Below are 18172 nucleotides of genomic sequence, written 5' to 3'. Positions count from 1 at the left end.
AATCCGCGGAGGCCGAGTGTGTGCCACACAATTCAGTAGCGTGTTCTGTTCCCACAGGTGGATTTGACCTGGACATCAAAGGCTGGGGTGGTGAAGATGTACACCTGTACCGGAAGTATCTCCACAGCAACCTCATAGTGGTACGCACACCTGTACGGGGACTTTTCCACCTCTGGCATGAGAAGCGCTGTATGGATGAACTGACCCCTGAGCAGTACAAGATGTGCATGCAATCCAAGGCCATGAATGAGGCATCCCACGGGCAGCTGGGGATGCTTGTCTTCCGGCATGAAATAGAGGCTCACCTTCGCAAACAGAAGCAGAAAGCGGGCAGTAAAAAAACATGATCTCCCAGGCACAGATCAACAGGGACTTCCAGTTGTTTGCCGTTGGCTGTTCTGAAAAAGCAGATGCAACAAGGTATACACTTCCACAAAGGGTGACCAAGAATCTGATGAGTAAGAGAGATGGAAGTAGAGAGTCTCCGGTTTCTGTTGGCTCTACGTAGGGTGACAGTGACCGTGTTTACAGCAAAATGATCTCTCTGTCCCTGCTCACCGAAATAGTCACAGCCTCAGACCAGTTCTGTAAAAAGTTCACTAGAAGAGACGCGTGCATACTGGCTTCTCTTCTTAGGAATGGTTGCATCAGAGGGCCTTGGTATCCAGGACTACCCACATCTCAGAAGGAGCAAAGGACCTGTGAGAAATGCGGAGACCCGACAGGAGCACCCTCCAGGGGACAATGAGCAAAATCAAAGAGACCTGGAAACAAACTGTCAACACTGTCATCCCCCCAATATTAACCAAAAAATAACCCTCTCGTTTCAGTTATCTTTAGTCACTATTCTAAAAATGCACTTTTTGCTTTGCTTGTATCGTGCTTATTTAATTACCTATTGGCAAGCCTTGGTAGGAGCACATTGTAGTATATACACTTGTACCATTTCTAAGATTTGTTTTTATTTTTTGTTGTTTTTGTTGGTATGTTTATTTGAGACAGTCTGGACACAGAGCCTGAGCTAACTTTGAAATCATGGTCCTCCTGCCTCAGCAGCCCGAGTGCTGAAATTACAGGTGTGCACCACCACCACTGGCAAGAAGGTACCTATGGAGGTGTGTGAGAGAACCTTCAGGTGCCAACATCTGGGCACAAATCTGAGGACGTGCCAAACTCAAAGATAAGGCTATGTGTGGGGCTGCCAAAAGAAAGGTATATCGAAACTGTCTAGGACTGTCCGAAGAGGAACAATCAAACACTACAGAAAGGAAAAGACACTGTCATCCTCACCATCAAGGGACACTAAGACCTTGGTATGTTTCCTAGAGAACATGCCTTCTCCTCAGGAGAAACGGGGACCACTTTCTTACCTGTTTGAATAAACCAAAGTTATGAACCAAACTATCGCTTTTCAAAGCAGGGTGCTCTTCCTGGTCTCTGGCTTCCATAAGAAGAAAATGCAGGAAAAATATACATATATTTTGTGAAAGACCAGTCCATCAACCCAGCGAGATGGGAAAATTTTGCTACATTTTCACTCACTCCTGGCCATGTGGAAACAACTTATTTTTAAAATAAGCAATGTTGCTTGGTTGCCAAGATGCTTCTGAAGCTCTCATTTTCTTACAACTTCAAACTCTTTTTAAAAAAAAATAAATATGGTTACCATCGAGTGGTTTCTACATCCATGTGCAAATAATTTATTTATTAGCCAGCACCAGATGCATGAGCTAATTACCTCCTCTGTCTCCGTGCCTTCTGTTTGCCCACAGTGAATTCATTGTTTAAACGCTTCAAGAACACTCAAGCTGTGTGTTTAAGAAAAAAAAAAGCATTGTATTGATTTGTACTGGTAGTTTATAAAGTTTAATTAAAACATGAGACATGAATGAAAGGTGGCATTGCACAGCTAATAAAATGTGTGAATGTGATTTCTTCCTGGAATAAGGATGCAGTGCCTTGAGTTTGGGGAGATTCTTTTGTGCATAGATCAGGGCTTTTTGGTGTTAGCGCTGTTGACATTTGGGGCTTGATCACTTAGCGGGGGAAGTGACTGTCCTGTGCAACATCCCTATAGTACCTCTACACACTGAATGCCAGGGGCATCTCCCCATCAGTTTTTGACAACCAAAATGTCTCCAATCATTGTCAAATACTCAAGGAAAGGGAGCATGACTCCTGGCTGAGAACAACTAAGATAGAAGGAAACTTTTGACATTTCATTCATGCTAATTTTTAGTTAGATGAAATTGAAAAATGATTTCTAAAACCCATTTCTATGCTGCCTTTTCAATATTCACATACTCTTGTGATTTTAGAGCTTTCAGGGCATGTGGTTGTTGCCTCCCAGTAGTGGTCCTTATGGATTTGTGACTGACTCTTGATGATATTCTCATCAAGGCAGGGGGATTGCTATCCCGCAAGGGTAGAGGCAGCCATCAAATGTTCGGATGTTGCAGTTGGTGTTGCAGTCCCTGGATGACTCCAGGATAATCAGCATTTGAACTTGTTCACACCGTATACGTTACAGATGTCTATGGTACCCAATAAGAGTTTTGTTTGTTTCTTGAGACAAGGTCTCATTTTGTAGCCCAGAATGGGCTGAAACTCACCCTGCTCCCTCTGCCTCAGACTCTCTCTCAAGTGCCTGGGTTAGAGTTGTGTACAAGCACGCCTCACTAAGAATTGATTTCAACAGTTGCTGAAAGGACTAGGAAAAGGCCTCCGCGGGCAAAGTGAACTCAGATCCCTTCTAGCCCCAACACTATATGGATGGAAAGCAAAGCTGAGAGAAGCCTGGGGGCCTGTGTCTAGCCAGACTGGCTGAACCAGAATGCTCCAGGTTTCATGAGAGACCTTCTCTTAAAAACTAAAGTGGAGAGCAGTAGACCAAGACACACAATGTGTGCACACATGTTGAGGGCCCATAGTGAAGCCCATTATTATGTATGATAACTTGAAAAAAGTCTAATTTCAAACATCACTGAGGGTAAGTGAAGAGGACAGGAGACAATTTCCTTCATCTTAAAGCTTGGCTTAGCTGCCGTTTCAGTCTGAAATGTCTCCTGAAGGCTCATCCGTTACAGATGTGGCTGCCAGTGGATGGGATCTTGGGCAGTGATTGGCTCCTGGGGTCTCTAACTTCATTAGTGGATCTATCCCTCCACGCATTCACAGTTTCATGACATTCCTAATTTGATGGTGGTAGGAAGCCAGGAGGCGAGGGCTCTGGAGGAAGATCCAGTCCCGGTCCTCTGAACCCTCCCTAGCTCTCCTTACTTCCTGTCCACCTGGAAGGAGATGGAACCCCAAGCGTATATAGATGAAGGTGGAGGAGGCTCACTAAACCTAAAAGGGGGCTGGAATTCAAACTTACACAGCAAAGGAAAGCGGAAATGAAACTGAAGAACTCAGGTTCATTACCTCTTGCAAAGAAAGGACACACACCTAGGATGCCTGCCTAGTCAAAGGCCTCTTTGGACTTCATGAAGACTTACTCTATTCCTTGTCCCTGCACCTTGCTTAGTAAGCAGTCCAGTTACCTTATAATATACTTGGGGTCCCAACCAAGTACTATTAATGATGCTGTTGTGGGAGAGCTGTTAGCAGCTCTTCGCAACTCTTTGATGACGACAGATTGAATCTAGAATGAGACTTGACGGTTACTGCTACAGATCAGGTCTCCCAAACTCTATCCACCACACCTACCTAGCCTTCTGTTAAATATTTGTCAACAAACAATGACTCCCAGTGACATCCCTCACATCCTTGTGCTGGGTCTCTCCAATCCTGTGCTTTCCAGCACTCATAAGTGTGGACACCTTGCCTTCCTCCACACTAGGTAAGTAGCTCCAAGAATTTTAACTCTGTTTCAGGAAAAACCCTCTATTATTTTATCTAATCATACCAGGACTTGAGCCCACATGGTAGGTGTTATAGCTTCTGCATTGAGACCACCAGGACCTAAATTCTCATTCTTACACTCAAAACTGGTTTAGCCAAGCAGGGGTGGCACACACCTTTAATCCCTCCACTGGGGAAGCAGAGGCAGGTGGATCTCTGTGAGTTTGAAGCCAGCTTGATCTACAGAGTGGGTTCCAGGACAGCCAGGGCTAAACCTTGCCTCAAAAAAAGGTTCTTAAAAAAAGAAAGAAAAGAAAACTTACATGGTTTAAGATGGGTCACTCCATGTCTCTATGTACCCCAGTTTCTTTAGGGTGAGGAATACAGTCACATCTATAGCCTACAATTGTTTCAGCGTTAGATGAGTCAATGCAGATACAGTACTGATGACGTGACCAGGACATAGAATTTGTTTAACAGTATGCCCCACACATCTTGGACATAATCAGGGGGCCACCGTGGGCCATCCATTTGAGATTATGAAACGACCATGCACTTCTGTCCTTTGTTTTGCTGTTCTGAAAAGACTGTGAATGAAAAGATGTGCTAGGAACGTGAACTGTAATACATAGCGACCACCTTCAATTCCAATTCGTGCTTAGAAATCTAGGGTTGCTGAGACAGCTGGGCTAAAACTCTTACATCCAGAATAATTTCTAAGGTGAGTAATGGTAGGGCTTCCATTTTCCAGGTGCGGACAATTGAGGCCATGAAATGTTAAGAGAGTGGCTCATAAACTGACCGACTCCAGGGTTTCCTGTCTTCATTCCAGCCTGGGGCAAGCTCCAGGTTGGTATGATGGCCCAAGAGAAAGAAGTCTGAGTCAGGCAAGTCCAGACCTCCATGTGTGTTCTTCCCACTGTGCTGCTCCTCCAGCCCCACATAAGAAACACAGAGGAGTGAAGCTTGTTGACCCAGCAGACCAGGAAGAGCCACACAGTCCCGCCACCTGCATCTCTCCAGCTGCAGAGAGATGAGCCTCAGAGCCAGGCTCTTAAGCAGGACCCCAAAAGGTGAGGTTTAAAGACTCTCAAGTAGAAGGTCAGTTGGGGGAATCCATGTTTTTAAAGAGAGACTTTTCCTGGGAGTTGCTGATGAGATCATGACCTTGGGCAGTTTCCTAGGAGGGCAGGTGTGCTTTGCTCCTGTGCCCACTGATGCCTGAGCTCCCCGTGATTACACTCTGCCTAGCTACGTATTATCATTCAAAGCTGTTTCTCCTGGCAAGATTCAGGCTTTGTTGTTACTGCCAAAAAGTTGTGGGGTCTGTGCCAGTTGGTTTGGGGGATTTGGTTTTCCCCCAACACACAGAATATGTTATTTCCTGTCCACAGAGATACCTTTTAAAATGTCTCTGCTTTGCTTAGCCTTTGAAGGTTCCCTCTGCAGAAGTCAATCCCAGTATCCCCTGGGGCTTATCTTTTGACAGTTCCAGTAAGGAAGAGGACAGAGACCATGAGGGAGGTAATAGGAAGGGAGGCCGTGGTGAATGTCACAGCCTGGGAGGGCAGGACACCAGTGGAGAGAGAAGCCAGGTCATGTCCCTCCCTTCACTGATTCCCCAACATGCATCAAGAGCCAGGATGTGGGGGTGCTCTGCCAGAAATAACCAAATGTCTGTGAGTCTGGTGTGGGTGGTTAGGAGACTGACTGTGTTCCCTATTCTGCAGCCACACTTGTGCACACTGAGAGTGCACAGTGCTTCTGGGAGCTCCCTCTATTTCCGACCTTAGTCCTTGCAGCATCCACATCTACCACCAATCTCAGCCTCCAACCCGTGTTGAAAACCTGCAAGAAGATCTTTCTCCACTGAGGTCTTAAAGACATTTTAAATGCATTTAAATGTTTGGAATACAGACAAAAAGTAGAATATCACCCAAATTAAATTTAAAACCTGAAGGATTTTTTTTTTAATTTCTCTTTTTTATCCCCTGGAACGACTCTCATATAAAGTTGAGCCGTACAAAGATGACATCCAGTGTGGAGGGTGTTATGCCCAGATTGTGACCGCAAAGAGACCACTGAAGACCGTGGATGTCCAGAATGCAACAGCAAGGTTTATTCTACAGATACAAGTCTAGATAGGGAACTCATTCCTGCATCCAATACAGTGAGGCAGGGAGGAGTCGCTCTTTCTTTGTGAGGCTAGCTTTTTAAAGGCAAAAACCGCAAGCCCTTCAGGGCGGTTGGGGGTTTGACACGGATGCAGCTCAGATTGGTTTAATTTTATCTCTGTTCTCTTTTAATTGGGTGAGGGTATGTAACCTTTGAATTTACTGGTTGGGGGTTACAATTATCATTTTGGGGGCTGTCTTGGACAAGTCCCAGGCTTTGTCCTTGAGCTGCCGTGGGGGCTGGCTGGCCTAGCACGTACTGGCTGTGGGGGCTGGCTCAGTGGTCCAGGCTCTGTCCTTGACTCACGCACATAGCTCTAAGTTGGTGAGGGGTCCCAGACAGTAAACAACTGGCTGAACCTTGAGCAGTCAGAGTACGTGCAGAAAGGAAGCTACTGCAAGGACTATGTCTTTTGTTCATGACCCTCCTAGAAACTGCTTGCTCAAGTCTCAGGAAACTGAAATTGAGGCCTGATCTCTGAGAGAAGACTGAGCAGCCTGTTATGGCTTCTGCCTGGTCCTTTCCGAGGACTGTCAGAAGTAGCCAGAATGGCCTGGCTGAGAAGCTGTGTAAGACTCCTTCACACCATTGAGAAAGACCCCCAAGGAGGAGAAGAAGGCATTGCCACTTTGGGTGTTGTGACACAGTGCTGGGGTGGGGGTGTTACCGGGATTTTGACTTGCTGGGGAGTCTTCAGAACAGAACAACCTTCCCACTGAGGAAAACGCACAACTGACTTAGCTGGACGTGTGCACTGGGCCTAATCTGCACCCCTAGCATAGGGTAGAGTCTTGGCCCCATGTGACCTAACAGGGAGACAGGCAGAGTCGGTTCCAAATTCATAAGTCTTCTCCTCAAAAAGGAGAAGACTTAATAACTTGTTAATAACTTGGAGGTTATGATTAGGCATGTCTTGGCCACTGAGTCAATTTGACAACTGCCAATTTAGAGATAAAAGATGGCTACTGCTAACCTCGGGGTTGTCAAAATCACTAGGAAATAACCCTCCTCTCCCTTGCCACTTCAAATCCCAAGCTAACTGTTCCATTTTGCTTTAGATCAACTAGCTGGCATTCTGTCTAGATCATTATATCCTCAACATTTCAAAAACGTCCCTTGTACCCTTAAAATAGTTCCCCAAATTCCAGGAAATTGGCCATTATGCTGCATGGCCCAGTTGATTATATAAGCTGGGTTCATGAAGGAACACTCAAATGGAGTGGTAACACTTAGGAGGGCTTTCGCTATGCTGGGCACTTAACGTGACTCTTTTCTAATCTTCAGAACCCAGGCGACTTCCATAACTCATTTTAGAAGTTGAAACTCATGCAGGTTCAGCAATTTTTTCCTTTTTATGATTCCACATGGCTAATTGATGATCTAGGCAGAACACAATCCTAAGCCCACTGGGCTTTCTTTCTGCTATGTCAAGCTGCTTCATTATCCAATGTTTTTTTGAGACAGGGTTTCTCTGTGTAGTTTTGGTGCCTGTCCTGGATCTCGCTTTGTAGACCAGACTGGCCTCAAACTCACAGAGCTCCACCTGGCTCTGCCTCTCCAGTGCTGGGATTAAAGGCATGTGCCACTGCCCAGCTTCAATAATATATTTTTAATCATAAATTAAAGGGAGAGACATTTCATCACTTAAGCTCCCTGATAGTTTTCAATCTGGAGCAACACAGGTAAGCCTCTACCATAGAGAGAAGTTACTCATCACCCTACAGACAAACTCGAAGTTTAACTGTGGTGCTATCCACAGTAGAGCATAGAATTAACATGGCTGTGTTACTGTGGAGTGGACACTGTAGAACACAGAATTAACATGTCCGTGTTACTGTGGAGTGGTCACATAGAACACAGAATTAACATGGCTGTGTTACTGTGGAGTGGTCACATAGAACATAGAATTTACATGACTGTGTTACTGTGGAATAGTTACAGTAGAGTATAGAATTAACATGGCTGTGTTACTGTGGAATAGTCACAGTAGAACACAGAATTAGCATGGCTGTGTTACTGTGGAGTGGCCACATAGAACACAGAATTAACATGGCTGTGTTACTGTGGAGTGGTCACATAGAACACAGAATTAACATGGCTGTGTTACTGTGGAATAGTCACAGTAGAACACAGAATTAACATGGCTGTGTTACTGTGGAGTGGTCACATAGAACACAGAATTAACATGGCTGTGTTACTGTGGAATAGTCACAGTAGAACACAGAATTAACATGGCTGTGTTACTGTGGAGTGGCCACATAGAACACAGAATTAACATGGCTGTGTTACTGTGGAGTGGTCACATAGAACACAGAATTAACATGGCTGTGTTACTGTGGAATAGTCACAGTAGAACACAGAATTAACATGGCTGTGTTACTGTGGAGTGGTCACATAGAACACAGAATTAACATGGCTGTGTTACTGTGGAGTGGCCACAGTAGAACATAGAATTAACATGGCTGTGTTACTGTGGAGTGGCCACAGTAGAACACAGAATTAACATGGCTGTGTTACTGTGGAGTGGTCACATAGAACACAGAATTAACATGGCTGTGTTACTGTGGAGTGGCCACAGTAGAACACAGAATTAACATGGCTGTGTTACTGTGGAGTGGTCACATAGAACACAGAATTAACATGGCTGTGTTACTGTGGAATAGTCACAGTAGAACACAGAATTAACATGGCTGTGTTACTGTGGAGTGGTCACATAGAACACAGAATTAACATGGCTGTGTTACTGTGGAGTGGCCACAGTAGAACACAGAATTAACATGGCTGTGTTACTGTGAAATGGTCACATAGAACATAGAATTAACATGGCTGTGTTACTGTGGAGTGGCCACAGTAGAACATAGAATTAACATGGCTGTGTTACTGTGGAGTGGCCACAGTAGAACACAGAATTAACATGGCTGTGTTACTGTGGAGTGGTCACATAGAACACAGAATTCACAGGGCAGGAAATCCAGTCTCGCCTTCTTCAGGGTCAGGCATGAGTGGCTCTCCTAATACACAGCAGAAAGGAGGGATAAGCACAATGGAAAGATTGTAAAGATAGAAGGCAAGGAAGAGAAACCCAAGTATCTATCCCTAAAGGACAGGAAAGCACAATTAAACAAAACTATTAAAGATATAATTGTGGAAAAGCTGTAATTATAAGAAAAAAACTGCATTCTAAGAAAGATGAGTATAATGCTCCCTGAAATAAAATCATTTGCCTGACTGGAGTCCTACTTTGTCCTGGTATGGTCGGACTATTGCACACTAGCCCAACCTGGTCGGGGAGAGGGTGAGCGGTCAAAGCACATCAGGGTGCAGGAGGATCCTGGGCATCGGTGAGTGTGATGGCAAAGAACTCCTGGGAAACTGTGTGTGAAAACAGCTCGTTTATTAGGAGGGGACAGGGAACAATTATACCCCAGGAAGAATGGCCAGTTGGATCCATGTGGTGGTATGTTATTGGTTGAGGCAAGAACATGGACGGTGATTCATTTGCATACTCAGGAGCAGCAGGGAACGTACCTTATAAGGTCATATAGAAAAGAAAGGAAGTCCAGCCTAGGATGTTTCAGTGGTCAGACAAGCAAGCAACCATTCCTCCGAGCCTTGAGATGCAAGCGCTTATCAGTTGCTACGTGTACCAGGGCATGTCCCCACCTGGGGAAGCTAACTGCTGGGGTCTGTTGGTGCCCAGGCAAGGTGGGGGAGCAGCCATCAAAATAGAAGCAAAGAAGCTCCATGGATATGTTGCTGTCATTCTATAAATATTTTGTGTGTAATCTGTACTCAAACTAGTGGGAGCCCCAAACTACATGTGTGCAAGGGTCACAAATGTGCCTTAATTAAGAAGATGCTTGCATTGGATGGACCCGTAGGGAAGTCTATGGGGTATTTTCTTGATTGATGATTGATGTGGGAGGCCCCAGCTCACTGTGGTTCCTGCCAGGTCTGGGAAGGTGATCCTGGGAAGTGTAAGAAAGGTAGCTGAATGCAAGCCTGAGAACAAACCAGCAAGTAGCATCGCTCACTGCCTTCTGCCTCAGTTCCTGCCTTGACTTCCTCCAGTAATTGAAGATGATTGGGATGTGTAAGCCAACAAGTAAACCTTTTTTCCTCCGGGTTGCTTCAGTCATGGTGTTTATCACAGCAACAGAAAGCAGACTAGAACAATGCTAGTCCACCAAAGAATGACTAATGGCAAAGCCTTGGCTCAAATAGGAAATTCTGGGTATAGATGCCCTGAGATAGCTGCGGGGGACATATTCATGATCTGCCCCTTCGGTTCTTTTTGGTCTAATTGTTCCTGTGTTCTTCCTTAGCCTAGGTAATGTTTGAGCCGACACATCTTCACCTGGCTTGCCATGGCAATATAAAGGCCAGAAAATTTGAGATGACTGTAGCAGGGACTTTCCAAAGTCTTACTGATAGAAAGAAGAATCAGTGTGGGCCGGGGATGGCACTTGGCTCTAACCCAAGACACAAGTGTCCACAGGCCTGATTCCCTGGGATTGGAAAGCTGTATGACAGTCTAAAGGTGACACCTGGATTAAAAAACCTTGAGCAGAAAGGGCAGGACTCTAGGCTTGTTGACACAGCAGAAACAGGAGACCAGGGCCAGGATTGGACCCCACCTCAGACCATATCTAGTATGAGACACTCTCAGGACAATGAGGATGAGTATTCAGGTTCCTCAGCCCATTTAGTTGAAATTCCCAATTCTGTAAACCATTTCCTGCCTTCAAAACTTCAATATTCCTCCTGGCCATTGTATCACCAAACACTAGACAGTTTATTCCTTTGTGTGTCGATAACCAATAAGATGAAAGAGTATAGAACTCAAATATAGTCCTCTTGCTATTATATTAGGTTAACCGGGTTGAGTTCTTTCTTAATCTTCTTCCGGTCACTTAACACAGAGCGATATATTTGGACACAGCCATACTTATTGCCTACATAAGTATTTCAGCACCCTACCATCAGCTGTGTCCCACGCTGAGTAAAGCGGAGAGAGCTAGTTGAGTACCATCATTCGTCTCTCTCTACTTCCTAACTGTGGTTCTACGTGACCAGCTGCGGCAGGCTCCTGCCACCGTGGGTTCCCCGTCATGATGGACTGCACGCTCACACTGTGAGAGGAAATAAACCCTTCCTTCCTTCCTTCCTTCCTTCCTTCCTTCCTTCCTTCCTTCCTTCCTTCCTTCCTTCCTTACCTTGTTTTTGGCAGGTATTTTGGTCACCTCAACGAGAAAAGTAACTAGTATAGATAGGTAAAGGGCCCATTCAAGATAACCAGGAAAGCAGTGGAGAGAGATGAGAACAGAACAAAGATTCTGAGTAATGTCCTAACCACTGAGTCATGGAAACAAAGCTAAAGGGCGTACCTTATAAAAAATTTCACATTATGAACCACATGGAAAATTTTAAGAACCAATCTGAATTTCAAAGTTTTCTTCTCATGGGCGTGCACACCAGCCTCTACCTCAGTTCATTGTGCGTTTGACTGCTGCACACAAGGAACAACTGTAGCGCCTTTCTACTTTGGATAAAAAGGCAAGTTCAAAAACAGCTAGCACAGATAGGCTTAGCTATGGACAAAGTTCCTTCCTCCCAGGAAAACATGACACGGAATGACTCACACACTCTTTGGTTGCCATCCAGAGGTTGGCCCCACCTCATCCATCTGAGCTAAAAATGGCTGGAGATTTGATTTAAGGATGATGTAGGGCAGGACATTCCTGGCTGAGTAAATCTGTGTCCCAGGGCTAGACAGCATTGCTTGGAATGTTCTTCCCATATCCAAGTTTTATTTCATAGTGAGGGTGCAGACCGTAACAAGAAACAAGTCCATGAAATGTGTGTGGGATCTGCGGCTACATAAACTCTTGCACTAGTTTTCTGAGAGTGCTGTAAAAAGTTACCATATATCCAGTGGCTTTGACGTTTATTACCTCACAGTTCTAAAGGCTAGCAGGCAGCAGTGACAGTGCAAACAAGTATGAACAGGGCCATGTTTTTGTCTTCTAGAGTTCCGGGGAGAATCTACCCTGAGTCCTGTCATCTTCCACCATCCCTGGCAGCCTCTGATCACGGCTTCATCACCCACTCTCCTTCTCTGTGGTCTCTTAGCCTTCATCTTTCTGTGTGTCTATCTCTAAATCTCTCTTCCCTGTCTAGATGCCAGTCATTAGAGTCAGGGCCTACCCTACCCATCTTGTCTGCAAAGACCCTATTTCCATATCCGGTCACACCCCCGTACAGGGAGGTCAGTACTTCATGTTTTTTTTTGACGTGGGACACAATTCAACTTTCAATAGGTGGTATCCAAGACTCTCACTCTGTTCTTCTCTTTGGACCATGAATACATGAGTCCTTCCACGGCTGTGCACAGCATCTTTTGTATTTATTCATAGTTAGAGGCGAGGGAGGCAGAGCAAAAGGAGGAGCAAGCTATAAGATGCTGCAGGTCCCTCCTGTCACCGTGTGCTGTATCTAGTAGTTATTGTTTGTATCTGTTTGTTTGTTTGTACATGGTACGTCCCTCTCCCCAGGTACTGAAACTTCTCTTTCAGTTCCCAACCGGGAATTGCTTTTCTGTCTCTTAAATCCTGGTTCCAACACATACAGAATAGGTTGTCTTTTGGGGATAATCTCAGTCCTGAGTTAGGACATTTTTTCCCCAGCATAATAAAGCCAAGATGGAAGTTCACATAAGCAGGAGACTGAGACCTTTGACTGGATACCAAAGACGGAGCATATGATCACAAAATAGTTCACTTTTTTTTTTACAGTAACACCTTAATTGCTAAAAAGATTTCAATTTACACTTGCTATTTTATCTTATATACATCATTAGGGTCATATCCTTCAAGGTCCTATCTTCGTATTAGGATGTTGTTGAAATGGGTACACTTCTCCCTTTCTTTTCAGAATGAGGACGAGGGAGAGGTCATGTCCCCTTGAATTGAACTCCAGCATTTATGCAGAATAGAGGATTCAATTTAGACCTCACAGACATTGTTCGCTGTTGGCTCTGTCACAGAGTGATTTTGGCATCACATGCAAATGTCCACCTCAGAGGTGTCTGTCCAGAGGAGAACCCAGCTGGAGGCTGGAGACTGATCTGGGGGAGAGATGTCACTCAAAAAGCTCCAGGTAGTCGGGTGGCTTGTCTTGTTGACCACAGGGGTACATCAGGAGTTCCTTCCCCAGGGAGGTTATGGGCTCTTCCTGTCAATCAAAGCACAGAGTCAGGCGGCAGCTGTGTGGTAGATGGCCTTGCTAGCTCCTCAGAGAATATCACTCCTCTATTCTAGATTTATGCAAACCTATATTGGCTTAAAACTGTTTTCCTCCTGCTAGCTTCCCTTCTCCTGCTGAAGCCCAAGTTCTAGCATAGAACCTTCCACAGATGTGATCAGTATGAGCATCTCCAGTATTCTCAGCTCCAGTAGGATATGTCTGAGTATGTCAGGAGGATAGGATAAAGGACAGAGAATTAAGATTCCTTATTATCGGGGGGAAATAATGTGCCACCCCCTCCCGCTGCTTGCTCTTGAGCTATATGCCTAAGCCATGCCTTTCTTTATTATATATCTGAATGACACTAATTCCCAAGGCAAATTAAGCATATGAACGTCTTCACCTTGTGATATTCCACCAAATCTGCCAGGGTGGCGTGCTGCAGCTGGTCCACACCCAGGAAGCTGTAAGAGTCGGCAGATGCATCTATGAGGAAATGTTTGCAGCCCTCCTCAGACAGGTAGGACAGGGCATAGCCCTTGATCTTCTCACTGACTCGGATCAGAAAACTGCCCGGCACGCCTGTGCTCAGAAGTTCATTTGCTTTCTTTAGTGTGAGAATCCCTGTGGAAAGGGGAAAAAAAAAAGTCATTGCAGCAAAGTCCCTATAGACCACTCCTCTGTTGCCCCTCCCTGTATGAGTAGAGTTTGGTGAAAGGCAGAGCTATTCTGTGTGTGTTTTGAGGTCCTCGGGAATCAGTAGAAACAAACAGACAGACAAAACCCTTGGTATTTGATAACTGGACAAACACAAAACAAATAGTTCGTCAACTTGCAACAAGCTAGGTCATACTGGAGGAAGGGCCTTCAGCTGAAGAATTTCCTCCATCAAGCTGGTCTGTAGGTCATTTGCTTGAGTACTGATTGATTGGGAGGGCCCATCCCTCTTTGGGTGGTGCCACCCCTGGCGGGTAGTCCTGAGTTGTATAAGAAACCGATGTGAGCAAGCCAGTAAGCAGCACTCCTTCTTGGTCCCTGCTTCAGTTTCTGCCTCCGGATTCCTGCCATAAGTTCCCACCCTGCCCTCGATGACGTGTTGTGATTTGGGAGTTACAAGCTGGAATATACGCTTTCCTCCCCAAGTTGCTTTTGGTCACTGTTTTAATCATAGCAACAGGGAAGCAAGCTAGGAGCGACAATGAAAGAACTGTAATTACAAACAGTTTCACTTAGACCACTTAAGAAAGTCTGGTGTGTTATCTTGATGGCAGTGTTGGGATTTGTCAGATCCGAAGTGAACTTCGGATGCTCTTATAGGACCACCACTGTCTAATTACCAAGGAGAACTCTGGTCTGGGAAGTGACCTGACTTGGTCTAAAATAGTAAGTAGTTCTCCAACAGAAGCACATGGGAGATTAAAGCCCCCCTGCTGTGAAGTTAAGGTGGCTTGCATAGAGGATGAACTAGGAGAAAGACCCACCCTGAATGTGGGTAGCATTGTCCCATTGGCTAGTAGATGAGATGGAAAGAATGAGAAGAAAACTAGTTGAGGGCTTGAATTCTCTTTTCTCCACTTCCACATCCAATATGATGTGACTAGTCTCTCCCACATACTCCCCATGTCAGTGTTTCCTGGTCACCATGATGAGAAGAGCCTCCCTCTCACTCCCACTGCCAGTGTTTCTCTGTCATGGAACCAAATAAATCTTCTCTCTCACGGTATTACTGTCAGGTACTGTGTTCACAATGATGTAAGAAGTAACAGATACAGTTGTCGTGGGTGTGGGTGATACTTCTATTCACAGGGGAGAGGCCAGGGCTGCTACTGATCATGCACAAGGCAGTCTGGCACTGTAAAAAGTCATCCAGCACAAAGCATCAATGGTGATAAAGTTGATACAGCCTAGTCTAGGAGGCCCTACAGGTTAGTCACAGAATCAGAAGATACTCTGGTCTACTGAGTGCCAGATCCCAGTACCAGGTCTTCCGAATTCTACTAAAACTAATTCACTGGTCTTTGAAAGGCTAGAGCTTATATATATATATAAGCTTATGTATATATACGTATATATGTATATACACAAAGGGGTAAGCTCTACATACAGACATATATGAGGCTTTATGTAGAGAGGTATAATTAAGATGTCTCCTGAATTCCCACTCTCATTTCCCAGTTCATAGGCTTTGACTCATCCTCCATTTGACTCATCCTTCAAAATTCCCTTCTTATTTCTATTATAGTTCATGAAATGAATGGACAGCATTGTAAACATACAGAAAATAATCAACAGCACAGCTTGCTGAATTACCCCGTGGACTCTGATTTGGGAGGGAGGAGCAATGTTCTTTTCATGTTCACTCTGCTTTGCAGCAGACAGAAGCTCCTGGCTTCTCTTGTTCCACCCTTACTTTGCTGCTGATATTCAAGTTCTGACTATTAAGGAAACAAATAGAAGCCTTCCTCGTGGAAAGGAAATGGGTTTTCACAGCCCTTCTAATTGCTAGTGATTTTTTTAGTTCACTAAGTAAGCCTCAGCCACCCAGAGCACAATGTTAACAAACAAACAAACAAAAACCTCTGTAAATAAATCTTCAATGAGAGGAAGAATTTAAAAAACCCCATTTCCCCCAAGTCAAGATCAACCCACCAACACTTCTCCTACCTGCTCTTTGCCCATCACTGTTCAGGAAGATGATGGCCCCAGTCCTATACCACAAAGCCCAGCATGAGAGCTTGTATCAAGCACTGGGGTTGGGAAAGTGTGGATAGATCCCTCTACTCAGATAAGAAATGGCATCCAAAGGGAAAGAAACCAGGGCATCTCTCCCAGAGAGCACAGCTCTATTGCTGTGCCTCTCGGAAAGGCTGCTGATTCATGTCGATCATAAACATCCACCATAGTTGAAATATGAAATAGCCTCTCCCCCAACTCTTCCCAGCTCACGTCTCCAATGCTTGCTTTCTGGATGCTGGTGCCATTTGGGGGAGATTGTAAAACTTTGGGAGGTAGAGCCTAGCTGGAGGAAGTAACTAGAGGGATGTCCTTAGGGGCTGTGTCTTACACTGCTCTTTTGCTTCTTCTCTTCCTCTCCTTCCTGTCTTCCCTGAGATTAGATCTTCTGCACATGCTCCTGTCCTCAGGATGTTCTACCTATGTGCATGGTGCCAAACACCAGGCTTGAACCCTCCAAGATGAGGAATGGATACTGTCTCCTTTCAGTTGTTCTTGATGGAATTTTGGTCACAGCAATACCAAGTATGAACATTCTACCTGTCAGTCACTGTTCTAAACTTTCTCTGTGGCACCCAGGCAACAGTGACTCCATAGTGACTGAGTGAGCGTCTCAGTTCAGAAGCTGCACTGTCTGTGTCCAAAGCTCTAATAACGGCCCAGCAGACACAGGCTACTGATTTCACTGTCTCTTCTGACTTTCTATACATCTCTGGTTCCATGGATAAATTGTCTAAAAGACAGCTGTAAGTTGTAAGAAGGCCACCAACAACCATTCTCTGCCAGGACTACCCCATGACGGAAGTTAGAAGACGCCATATTACATTGCCTAGGAAAGGAGGACTATTTTTCACGGACACTGCAAATCTCCCTTCAGAAACAAGGACTTATTAAACTCCTGTCTGGAGGGAAAGTAGTATTACGGAAAATCATTTCTTATTACAACCAAACTTACTGACAGATGAAGTCTTTAGTTCTAAGTTCCTTCAACAGAATGGATAGATGTGTATAGTCAATGATATCTAAGTAGTACCCAGATGTATATGGATTCATAAAAAGAAAGATCTTCTGGAAAATTAAAGAGGCTATTTTTTTCCCTAAAATCAGGTGGTTTAGTAAGACTAAATCAAAGTATCTACAGGCCCTCTGACCTCTGCAATCATCACCCATTACACACTATCTTAGCACTATCTAATCTCCTAAGACACCAGAACACAATAAAGTGATTTTGCAGTAAATGCCAGGTCATAATGCAATCTCCTTGCAGATCACAGGGGTGAGGACAGGCTCAAAGGTGAGGGCCGTGTGCAAGAGGGTGGTTGCTTTCTACATGCTTAGCCATGTAGTTCACTTTACTTAGCACAGGCTCTTGCATCTAAAAACATAGGTTAATGTAAATGTTTCTTCACAGAGGTCCTCAGGGGACAAGGGAAGTGGATGCTTTGAGGAGCCATGGCCACTGCTAGCTTCATGAGAGCCATGTCTGTGAAAGATAGGAATTCTTGAGTACAAAGCCAAGTTCGAAAGTCAGGTATACTGGTCAGTGTGGTGTGAGCAATGTCCTCACAGACTTTGAATTTGCACACTGCATGTCTCTAAGAATTATGAAAGAAGCAGTCTTCACCCCACCTCTCAATTCATGACACTTGGGGGGCTGCCTCTGGGAATCAGCAATCTTCACACATTGTAAAGAAACCAAAGCAATCTGAGGTCCTGGAAGGGGGAGGGGAGTTCTGTGAGGGCAGAGAAAGAGAATGCCATATTGCTTTTATTTATTTGTTGGTTTGTTTATTGAGACAACTTCTCTCTAACAGCCTAGGCTGGCCTGGAGCTCACAGAGATCTGTCTGCCTTTGCAGGTATTAAAGTCATATGCTACCATGTCTGGCTAGTATTCAGTAAGTTTAATGGGATAGATTTCTACCAGGAAAATAGTCCATATATTTTAAGAGTAGAATCTAGCTAGAAAGTAGCAGATGGATGTGAGATGTCGCTGCATGAGGTCTCATGGGCAGCAACTGTCCCTAAAGGGTAGGGGCACAGCTAGAACTGAAACTTCTGGGAGTGTGAACATTGGTATACAGGCCCAATAAGTGGACGTGAAACCAGAAGGAAGTGGAACATGTTGTGGGACATTTTGATCACATTCTGACACTCCCGAGATTGCCAATAAAGTT

General features: G+C 44.8%; 2 protein-coding genes across 5 annotated transcripts in view; one reads left to right on the top strand and one right to left on the bottom strand.

The window, feature by feature from the left end:
• The window catches only part of Csgalnact1 (chondroitin sulfate N-acetylgalactosaminyltransferase 1), a 334889-nt gene extending 332958 nt beyond the window's left edge, over positions 1 to 1931 (top strand). For all 4 annotated transcript variants that reach the window (XM_052752410.1, XM_052752408.1, XM_052752407.1 and 1 more), the window contains one exon: positions 58 to 1931. In XM_052752410.1, coding sequence (XP_052608370.1) covers positions 58 to 347 — 290 coding nt within the window. In that variant the 3' untranslated portion in view covers positions 348 to 1931. The remainder of the gene's footprint in view (positions 1 to 57) is intronic.
• Positions 1932 to 8981: 7050 nt separating this feature from the next.
• The window catches only part of Sh2d4a (SH2 domain containing 4A), a 66878-nt gene continuing 57687 nt past the window's right edge, over positions 8982 to 18172 (bottom strand). The window contains exons 8-9 of the mRNA XM_052752406.1: positions 13667 to 13887; positions 8982 to 13251 (exon numbers count right to left, since the gene is read on the bottom strand). Coding sequence (XP_052608366.1) covers positions 13159 to 13251; positions 13667 to 13887 — 314 coding nt within the window. The 3' untranslated portion in view covers positions 8982 to 13158. The remainder of the gene's footprint in view (positions 13252 to 13666; positions 13888 to 18172) is intronic.

This window comes from Peromyscus californicus, unplaced genomic scaffold (assembly GCF_007827085.1).
Source record: "Peromyscus californicus insignis strain IS unplaced genomic scaffold, ASM782708v3 Scaffold_23__1_contigs__length_62951481, whole genome shotgun sequence".
NCBI lineage: Eukaryota > Metazoa > Chordata > Mammalia > Rodentia > Cricetidae > Peromyscus > Peromyscus californicus.
The sequence above is the reverse complement of the archived record's forward strand: the minus strand, read 5'-3'. Positions and strand labels throughout refer to the sequence as shown.